The sequence below is a fragment of the Aspergillus ambiguus genome (genome assembly GCF_047715705.1).
Source record: "Aspergillus ambiguus strain CBS 117.58 unplaced genomic scaffold BDV59scaffold_38, whole genome shotgun sequence".
Classification (NCBI taxonomy): domain Eukaryota; kingdom Fungi; phylum Ascomycota; class Eurotiomycetes; order Eurotiales; family Aspergillaceae; genus Aspergillus; species Aspergillus ambiguus.
Window position 1 is genome coordinate 193,159 of NW_027395551.1, and position 10,316 is coordinate 203,474.

The following is a 10,316-nucleotide window of genomic DNA, read 5'->3' on the forward strand; positions in this document are numbered from 1 at the left end:
AGCGAAGATCTGAGCCTCCCCCTGCATTGAAGGCCACCGCTCTAATTAATTACCTACCGAGCAAAAATCTACGAGCACCCCGACGCCTGCCCTTCTGGCTCTGTCTCACCCCAAGTATTGCTGGTTTGTCTTACAAACCATTTGTCAGAAATGCGCTTAACCCCCTTGGTCGCGGGTATGGGGTCTCCATGAGGCATACATCTCCTTCCAGCTCATGCAGCCTCCTGCGGCAATTGTCTCCTGTCCAAATTACACTCCATATACCTAGTCCCGCCTGCCCACAAAAACCACCTCCACACCAGAATACACCGCCTGGTCCGTGGTGAGGCAATCATCGGCGATTGACACATTACCAAGCCTGGTGGCAATGGCTTTGATCCTTCTTAGTGATTGGTCTTTTGTAGCATCCCATTTGCCTGGACAAAGTATTTGGCTTCGTAACTCAAAACAATTTGCAAAGGTCGTCTTCGCGATGTCCAGTTTCCCTTGGCCTTCCAGCGCATTTCCAAGCAAGTAGAAACTCAAGGCTGAATCGAGATTTAACTGTCGCTCTTTATCGTAGCTGAATTCGCTACCCAGATTATACACACGTAGGCACAAGCGCCGAGCCAGAGCTTCCATGTCTCTGTGTCTTTGCTCTCCTTGAAGCCACCTCAGTGCAGTATGCCATAACATAAACGCCTCGTGGCTGTATGGTCCCAGTTCAGCATCTACCCCGTTGAGAATGCGCTGGATGTCATCCAAATCTCTCCCGTGGAAGAATTCATAGAATGCCCCTCGGTCCGCCCTCGGAAAGCTCGCTTGGTTGTAGGAATAGCAGGCTTTTGCATCGTTCGCTCCGGTCCTCTCATTCCATACGTGTCGGCAATATGCATCGAAGGCCAGGTATAAATGGCCTGTCGAATCGAGCCCTAAGTCTACCAGAGACTCGAACATGATCCTGCGGGGGTCATTGTGCGACATGGTTTGGGCTGCTAGACAGACAAGGCTGTGCGTGATCGACGCTTGGATATCAGTGAATCCGCTTCTCTGAATGAGGAGTAGGATTCCAAGTATGTCGGAAAATTGCCGATGGTGATGGTTTTGAACAATAGAGCCGTGGAGTGTGAAAGTTTGCCGCATTAAGGCCTGGCCTTGTTCGGGCCTCCCTTCTTTGAATCCTCTCAACGCACCGGAAACCATGTTGTGCATATTACTGAGCGCGCAGAGGTCCGCTTTCATTGTAGAAGTCCTCGCATAGAGGCCCCGATCGCCCGGCGCCCAACGACCACTGTCGAAGGAAGATTCAAAGTGGATCCGAGTATAAAACAGCAACCGCCGAAAGCTTCGAAACTGATCCAGCTGCGTCAGGGCACTGAACGTAAACGGAAGATATATAAATGAATATGTGATCCTGCGAGTTGGTTGCAGAGTCACTCTAAGGTGTTTACTGCTGTTCTGAAAATTGTCCTCCACCTCGCGGTTGTCCAAGAGCACGCCATTCACAAAAGCTAGGCATGACCAAGGGGGTGCTGCTTGGCGAACCTGATCCAGGACATAGTGCGCTTCCTCCGTATGAAGGTTTTTGGTAATACCACGGGTCCTCAGCATCTGCTTCAGTTTATCAATGCTACCTATCTCGTCAGGGTCATGGAATATTACCGACAAATGGTGGGTGGGTCCTGAGTGGTTACTCACGTTATATGGAGATCATTTCCTGATTCTTGCGATAGATGCTGGAGGATCTGCGGAGCAGTCCATTCTTCGAGTAAGTACAGGTGCACGATCTTCGCGAGCCAGTGATCGGGAAGCTGCCGATTCCGACGGCTATTCATCATGGGCACAGCAAAGATATCGCTTCTCGAGGCCTATGTGTCCAGCTTTCCAGGGATATTTTGGGTAATGGATCCCTTGTGGATCTTTCTCTTCTAGCACAGTGACGGGTTGATCCTTAACTCCCTCTCCCCACGTAAGACAGGGCACAAATTGAACTTGGGCACCAAATATATTGCAAAACATCCCCGGAAGACAGCTCGTCTCACCCAGGCGGCACCCAAGAGGAGGATGACTATCTCATATTCCAATCTTTCCACCAACCAACCCCGCCTCGCCCCAAACCACACCCCGGCACGAGCATTCCGGAGTTTGTTGCTTCCAATAATAATAATTCCGTAGAGTACAGTACAGCTCAGCCTCGTCATAACCCTTCATCGGGTCTGACAGCGCTAATGCACAATGCACACTTTTACTCGCTTCCATGCAGAGCTATTCCCATTTAGTACCAATGTTCCCTGCTTGACCTACTCTGTATGCTCTATGCAAAGTACTCTGACCGCCGAAGAGCATCAGGTGAGGACAATACAACCATGAGGAGACAATTCTTGCGCAAAGATAATGAAGGGCAAGATAAGTTATAAATACCCTTTACCCTCTCCCCGTGGGCTTCTGCTTCTTGACCTCTCCTTCTCATCGCGAAAGGAGCTACAGATCAGACAGAAGCCTCATCGATCTTTGTGACCATCACTTGTTGGACTTTTTCTATCATCATTCATTTCTCTGGATACCTCCACACCATGTCGGCAATCACATCTACCACGGCTCCTACAGCGGCTCCTCCCGTTGTTCCTCCACGGGAGATCAATGTCCAACCAAGGAGGCAATGGGGCAAGATCGTTGTGTCTGCTGCCCTCGGCGGCATTGTTGCCGTTGTTTTGGCACCGACTATTGCCGCCGCCGCCCCAGTGGGGGCTACATGGTTGATTGCTTCCAATATGACCGCTGGTATCGTTGGTTCCGTCACCACAAGGATGGCACGAAATGCCATCGGAGCCGATGTCACCGAGGTTGAATACAACCCCCATCGAGCACGCTTGAGATTTCGCTCCGCTATCATCAATCACTTTGATGTGTATCTCGACCCAATTATCGATTGTATTCGATCCAACGCCGCCGGGTCTTTTCACGAGACTACAGCTCTCACACTGACTGGAAGTCTGTCCTTTCTTGCACAGCTGCTGCAGCAGAACGTGCAGGAGACGAGTGATGTTTACCTGCGATATAACTACCAAGTCGTGCCTCGCCGCAATTCACCTTCTCGTCCCGTGGACGAAGGAGTTCCCCCACTTGATCTCCCGGTCCACCACCAAGACGCGGTAGCCACACTCCGGTTGAACGAGCCCGAGGGCGTTCTTGACGGTATCGGCGGCGCTGTTGTACGAGGAGCAATTTTCGGCGGAGGAATTGGACTTATTGGCCAGGCTTTGGGGCAGACTGGGCCGCTGTTTGAGCGAATGTTTGTTCTCGACACTGCCCCTGGAATGAATATGGTTTTCGCATCGGAATCGGCCAGTGCGGCGGCAGACCCTCTTGTCAATTTGATTCCAGGACCTTCTTCTGAGGAGAGGGCGGCTTATCTGATCGAGCTCGTTGCAGAGATACAGCTTCATATCAACCGCGTTTCGCAGTGTGCAATTAACAATGGAGTGGGTCTAATCTATCAGGTTGAGTTGGGGATTCGTCACGAATTCGCTGGCAGCAATACTGTCGCTTCTGGTGATAATCGCAATACCGTGTGGAACCGTTGGGAGGCGACAGTTGGAGTTTGAATGTTTTGCATCCGCCTCATGCAACTATGCTGTAGTCACCTTGATATCCTCGAGGACATGCTGGTGGTGGTGGTGGTGGTGGTAGGAATGAATGGAGTTGGATAAATTCTCTCGTTACTAAACATCGCTCTTGAATTTCCAGCTATGCATTACAATTTGATGTCTTCTTGCACCTCTTACGATAAAAAGTAACGAGAGTCGAATCTTAGCCATACCAAGGATTCAGTACAGCAACGTTTCAATTGGTTACGTCTCCAATTGACAATACCCTAATACAATGTGGAATACGCCGGGGAATTGGCGTTGCAACGTCGCTCTTCATGAAAAATGGAATTACATGTAAAACACGCGACTCGAATTCACAATCTCGTGGGATGAACTGTTCCTGGTTAGCTAGTATGCAATACCAGATGTTATTAGTTTAGTCTAGCGGACGCTTTTATATGGCCCTCCGCGGGAGGATCTAAACCTGATCAAGGGGCTCCCTTTTGATTTCTTTTTCGGTGACATTTTCTTCCGCCGACCTCATCGTTGGCGGACCGCCTTCTCACTTTCGTCTTCTTTAATAGGTGATGGCGGCCGTTCAACCACTTTCTCTTCCTCCTATTCCATCTCCTCGTGTTTCTTCTTGGGACAATGGTACCCTGCAGCTGCAATTGCAACGACCGGAATGATACAAAGTGCAACCAACCCCAGTAGAAGGGCGTAGACCGCAGCTCGCTGCATCGGTAGTTCATCTTATACTCGAGAGACTAATATCTCCTCCATCTGGGTTGTAAAGTTTTTGCAGCCGATTGGAAGGGGCGACCGGATGCTGATGGACTTGAAATCCTCCAGGGACGGAAATTTGACACTATTTCAAACATCAGACAGCCATGAGCATTGATTAGCGTGGTTGCAGATGGAAGTCAGCAAAGTTTAGTATAGATAACTTTATAGGGCATAGAGATATCATCCCATACAACAAAAAAAAATGTAGAATTATATAAAATCTTGAGTTATGGCTGGGTCTAGTATAATCTGTTCTTTACAAAGGCCCTCTTCCTAGAGCTTTTTATCCTTGTTCAAGAGACAAAGATTTCGTGAGATATACAAGTGTATAATAACTATAAATTATACTTATAGGGCATATACCATTAGAGCCCATTACTAGAGAGCCCTGGATTTGTGATAATTTGTCTAAATAGAAGGTCTTGCAGTATTTTTAGTCTTTACAGTTCGCTCCTTGAATGTAGCTATTGCCTTAGGTTGAGGTTAGTCTATCAATCAGTTACCTTCCTCTTCCCCTAGACATTGTTGTGACAGGGAGATAATAGCGTAAGATAAAAGAATTTATTCCAGCAGGATTTAAAAGAATAAGCACGCAGCAAACCTTACGGTAGTATGAGGTGTTAGAACTTAGGACACAGGAGTAGAAGAGACCTCTAGGAGGGCAGGGCCTTTTCGTACCATGTACCGGGAGCGCTAGCGGACTCCAAATTCTACTCTATCACCTAGTGGACTCATCGTTACTACCTAAGTAAATCAACTAGAATTCTATTGTGGACACAAAGGGAGGATGAAGGTCAAGGGTAAGTATTAATATTAAAGAGGTAAGCAAATCACCACAGATGGGTGAGTAAATCACCTGATTCACCCAGGTCAACTTCTTAAAGCAGCAATGACTGAAAGAGGCAAGAAAGGGCCCTCGTAGTTTTTTAAAGGATATTGATACCTACTTATGTGGGCGGTGGACGTATCCGCCCGCGCGGATAATTCTCTTATAGTTAGAGACTATGACTCCGGAGAAAGCATGCTCGAACAATTCTATGTCTGTATGAGTGGCACTGAAAGGAAAGATACAAATACTGCAGTAAAGTAGGTACGCTAGGCTGGACGCAGGCAGTGACGCGTGGCAGAAGGGCGGTTAAGTCGGGGTTGTTTAGCCTCGATGCATAGCTCTCATCGCATAGTAAACCATGCAACAGTGACCGCAATGGCAGTAAAAACACCCGCCCATCGAGCTACACCCCGCTTGATATGGTATTCTGCCACTTGATCGATTGCCTTTGAATCGTTGACCCACGGGAACGGGATGTCTGTCGGCACATCCTTCCCCAGCGCCCTACACAGCGGTTCCCAGCCTTCCTTCACGTCAAAAAACACCAGGCGATCTTCTGGCACAACTTCTTTCAGCCAAGCAATATGACGGTGGTATATGTTGAGGGTCGATTGCTCTCCCTCGTAGACCCGATCCCATGTTTTCGCGAGGAGATTGATGTAATCAACGAAATGTCTCATCCCCGGAAGCGGTAGGAGGACTACTCGAAGGAACGACATGGTTGCTAAGCTGCGAATCTGTGCATGGCTCTCTGCCCACGCCTCGGGATCCCGGACTGTATAGATTACTTTTGCATCGGGATAGAGCTCCATGAGTTCCGGCACCAACTGCGAAGCCGGGGCGTCGGTGGTGGCAGCGTATCCGTCCAATGTCTGTTCCATGAGAGTAAGGCATTTCTCTCTGTCTTGCGGCTGCCCCTTCAGCCAGTGGCGCAGGATCCCCATCCATGCCTTTATTTCGGATGCGGGCCCCATGGTAATCTGCGTTCCGCCATGGTAGACGGGACCTGCAAGAAGGACATTCAAAGCGCTGCTGAAGGAGGCTGTTCCTGTCCGAGACAGACCGGCCCCGATAACCTGAATTCTTGTTCCTGCTTGTGGGGTGGAAGCTGTCTGACCCATGCTGAACAAGAATGAACAGAGGCACCTTGAGTATGATACGCGTCAATACAGAGGGCACTCGTGGCTAGGGGGATGGTGTAGGGGAGGAGGCATGTACACACGGGAGGAGAGAGTGGTGTAAGTAGGGGCGAATTTCACTTTATATACCCGTACGACCCGTGCCTAATTCAAAGCCATCACTAGTGCTTATTGACTTGGCCCACGCCTAGAATCCTAGCCAGTAGCAATGTGTTGTAGAAGAGTTGGATGTTGGTTGACATACATTCTAGTTCATTTCTCGGATATAAGCATCCGACCATCTCTATGTTAAACCCTGGCCCAAGAAGGTAGTAGCAAACAACTTTAGCTAATGGAAGCATAATATTCTCTACAGAAGATAGCAAGTCCCGCAAGGTGTATCTGAACAAGGAAATACCATTCATAACAGGAATTCCCTGTGCAAGTGAACAGTATCGACCTTTAATGATTAGGGCAGGTGGCCCTATTATGACATTCATTCCTGCCCCATGGGCTTCAATGCGTACTTGACAAGGAAGGATCGTTCCTTTGCTATTATTTGGCCAAAGTGGACGAACCCACTGCATCTTGCATACACCACATCCGTGAAATCCCACTTTACATCAAACATCTTATTTCAGCATATCCACAAACATCGAACCGTACAATGGATACCCTCCCCAATATCTACAGGCAATCCGGCCTTGACTGGATCTCTGTGTGGCTCAGAATCCCAGCCTTTGCCGACAATAGGTACCAAAGCACCTTCCATCAGCTCCTCAATGCCTACCAGGCTCTCATAAATCGTCATGGGTTTGCGTACAGCTACACTCCTCTGCAAGACGACCTACACGCCGTCATTCTGAGAGTTGAGATCCTTCTCACGTCGGTTGAGCCCTTTGAAGCATGCCGCATCCTTGCAATAGACGAGATATACGCGAGACTTGTGCAATTGTATAAGATTCAAATGGGGAATAGTCCCTTACTTTAAATGGAGGGAGAAAGGAAGTCAGTTCCAAGATGGCACCATTTGATAGTTGATCAGCCCGTGGAGATGCTATTGTGAAGGAATCCAACAGACACATCATCATTACCGATGCAAAAAGTTGCATCAATCTGGAGCTTATTGTGCAAAAACGTAAACCAACTCTCCTTGATATGTTTCCAGCACCATCAGACACAAGCCAAAAGTCCTCCTTATCCGATGGATGATTACAAGGTCTCTCATTCAGAGTAATCTGCGGAACCTGCGCCTTTTGTCAAGTGAAGCCTGTTCATATCACTACGTATATAAAAAGCTGAAAAAAAGGGAAAGAACTTTGATTTGTGTCGTTCTCTACGACTCCTTATACGTATGTAGTTCTGAGAAACCCTAAGTTGCATTACGTCTCCCACTTCATTATAGCCGGCAATGGCATAACCAGTATGCGGAAGTTGAAAGAACTAATCTCGCGTAACACCATTCTTTGTTGGCAAGTGAAGGCACAAGCGGAATGAGCAAGCATTCTTGTTGAATCATGAAAAGGGAAGTTATACTCATATACCAAAGCCGAAAACGAGAAGTCCATTTTGATAGACAGCCATTACCCCAACGTTACCGTGTACTGTGTACTACTAGAGCAGGAATGAGTATTCAAATCCGCCGGGCTCTGATAGGAATCAGCGCATTTCGAATCACCTGGCTCGCAAGAGGCTGATGGGCAGCCTGAATCATCAGGGGTCACAGAAAACCCGGAGGTGATAAACCGGGAGTTTGCTGCAAGATTGATGGAGGACAGATCCCAATAGAGCTTGTCCCCGCTCACGCTGTATTCAAATTGAAGAACACTGGCATCACTCTTAGAAGTGGACATCTTGACTGAAGTACCTCCAGTCGACCAACTGTCGGTGAAGGTACCTCCAGGAGGCACGGCCTTCAGGCTCCCCGGCTTAGATGTGGTGGTCCACAAATACACAGTTATACCTAGGTTATTCACAATCTGGATCCCACTACCAGAATTTGAGGTCGAGCTAGAGCTAGAAGCAGATGTGCTACTTGAGTGTTTCTGAGGGTACGGCATGGCGGCTGCAATGGCAGCGAGGACGATTAAGTGAACGAGCTTCGAGAAGATCATCTCGGACGAATGTTTGCTTAATTGAATGAAATGATGTAGCCAAGGCACAAGAGACAGGAAATGAGCTGAATACGACGAGATTACAAGGAAGATATTGGTTAGGAGACAGATAGTTTTACAGAAGAGCAGAGCCGTCTAATGCTGCAACGAGGCCTTTATTTATCCCCTAGGATGGAGTTACGACATCGACACATATACATCATGCATGCTCAGTGGACGTAGTTTCAAGATCAGTGCTAGCCTTCAGTGATTCGGCCTTGGTTTAAGGCACCAAAGCTAATACACGATGTTCTAGAATGCTTTCTACCTTTTGGTTGAGCTGGAACGTACGCGTTCTAGTTCGCCCAGGAACAGGAAGGAGACTGAGGAACCTGACATCATCCCCGTTCTCTTCTTTACGCTCTATGGTTAGACGCACAATGTCCTGCATTAACATCGACAAGTCTAGAACCATAACTGCCCTTGTTGAGCCTGGGCGATGTACCTCTCAGATTCTAGACTATGCGTCTGGTTAGTCTTGTGAGTGCAGCAGCGATGGCGTATGTTGGATAAAGCAGAAGGTCTAGTGTTGATGAAGAAGCGGTAAAAATGCAAGATAAGTCGACAGGAACATAACGAGTAAGCTGTCTAGCCTTGTAGATTCGTCTTAAGCATATTCTAGATCCGAGGCAAGTAGAGCTAAATAACACCGAAAGCAATTATCATGTTTTTTGAAATAATCCCGATTGACATTCCTTTCTGATTTGCGCCGACTTAGTTCTTGATAAAATACCCTTATGGATGGCACTTGACTGCCCGATCTGATCAGCTGTGAAACTCCCATAGCGCGAGAGTAGGCCATTTGGTCGTTCAGTCTGCCACAGCCATAGAAGCTGCATCCGTACTAAACCCGTTTTATTTGGTGTTCAAATGTAGGCAGTGAAACTAGATATTCCTGCTCTTCTCTTATTAGATGCTTCAGATGAACGCTATAGCAAAGTACCGAAGTAAGAGCCGAAAAGAAGTACGCTTGGAGCACTTATTGGAGACGCCCGGCACTCTAATTTAATCCGAGAACTATCAATCAGCGGTGGTCTAGCTGTGAGGAAAAGGAAAGAAGTGGTCTAGAAACGGACACCTTGTATGATTTCATTGGGAGGGAGTTTTATTCCACTCAATCTCGTACTTAAAGTCATTCTTTTGTTTTTATAGCTAGAACTTGATGTAAACTTCCAGAAATGAAGAAAGAGAAAAATTGCCACAAGCGTACAAACGTTTCTCATGAAGAGGACTCAAGTAGGTAATATAGCGTTGGATTACGATTGTTTAGCAGGCAATATCCGTCTATCATGTCACCATTGCGTAGGAATCATGTAATTCAAAAGGACCATTCAATTAGAAAGAACAAAAAAGTTTGGCCCCACCTACATTTATAAGGTAGTGTCTACACCTCCATGTTATTCTGAATCGGATCTCTTACATTGCCCTTTGCCCCGATGCTTTATCAAGTATGATATCACTAAGTCTTTCCTACGCCATGCTGTAAGCTATTGATAAAATGGGACCTACAGATGAAGATACTTTCAGAACTGCCGAAGGAAGATGCCGGAATTCCTATCTATGTAGACTGGCTCAGAGGACTTATTCTCATACCGCAATGGTCATAACGTCTAATACTGACTATCGTAGTTGTTGTACAAGCCATCAGTTCCGTTAGACAGTTCAATTACCAAACAAAAAGGCTCACCGATGTAGAAATATATTCTGAGAGACATCCTTCCACTGTGTCTCTTTATATGGAGCTCATCGGGCGGACTGTCCAGTATTGGCCGCATGTGCATGGTAGGGTATAGATTCAGGTAAGGCGAATCGGTGAGTAAATACTAACTCTCCGACCCGGCGGCAGTCTGTTAGACAGCTG

At 47.4% G+C, this 10,316-nt stretch overlaps 4 protein-coding genes across 4 annotated transcripts; 1 reads left to right on the plus strand and 3 right to left on the minus strand.

The window, feature by feature from the left end:
• Positions 1-264: 264 nt before the first annotated feature.
• On the minus strand, positions 265-2,116 carry BDV59DRAFT_210089 (uncharacterized protein; the record flags this gene model as incomplete). Its single annotated transcript, XM_073695525.1, has 5 exons — positions 265-551; positions 591-681; positions 715-1,270; positions 1,310-1,613; positions 2,077-2,116. 5 exons carry the CDS (start codon positions 2,114-2,116, stop codon positions 265-267), a joined length of 1,278 nt encoding a protein of 425 aa, XP_073544572.1.
• Positions 2,117-2,552: 436 nt separating this feature from the next.
• On the plus strand, positions 2,553-3,584 carry BDV59DRAFT_204998 (uncharacterized protein; the record flags this gene model as incomplete). Its single annotated transcript, XM_073694567.1, has 1 exon — positions 2,553-3,584. The coding sequence occupies one exon, from the start codon at positions 2,553-2,555 to the stop codon at positions 3,582-3,584; it is 1,032 nt and encodes a 343-aa protein (XP_073544573.1).
• A 1,814-nt stretch (positions 3,585-5,398) lies between these two features.
• Positions 5,399-6,399, minus strand: BDV59DRAFT_185904 (sulfotransferase family protein). The gene has a single exon (XM_073690928.1). The coding sequence runs from the start codon at positions 6,303-6,305 to the stop codon at positions 5,526-5,528; it is 780 nt and encodes a 259-aa protein (XP_073544574.1). The 5' UTR covers positions 6,306-6,399; the 3' UTR covers positions 5,399-5,525.
• Positions 6,400-7,885: 1,486 nt separating this feature from the next.
• On the minus strand, positions 7,886-8,416 carry BDV59DRAFT_195470 (uncharacterized protein; the record flags this gene model as incomplete). The annotated part of the gene is made up of 1 exon (XM_073692575.1): positions 7,886-8,416. The coding sequence occupies one exon, from the start codon at positions 8,414-8,416 to the stop codon at positions 7,886-7,888; it is 531 nt and encodes a 176-aa protein (XP_073544575.1).
• Between the last annotated feature and the right edge of the window lie 1,900 nt (positions 8,417-10,316).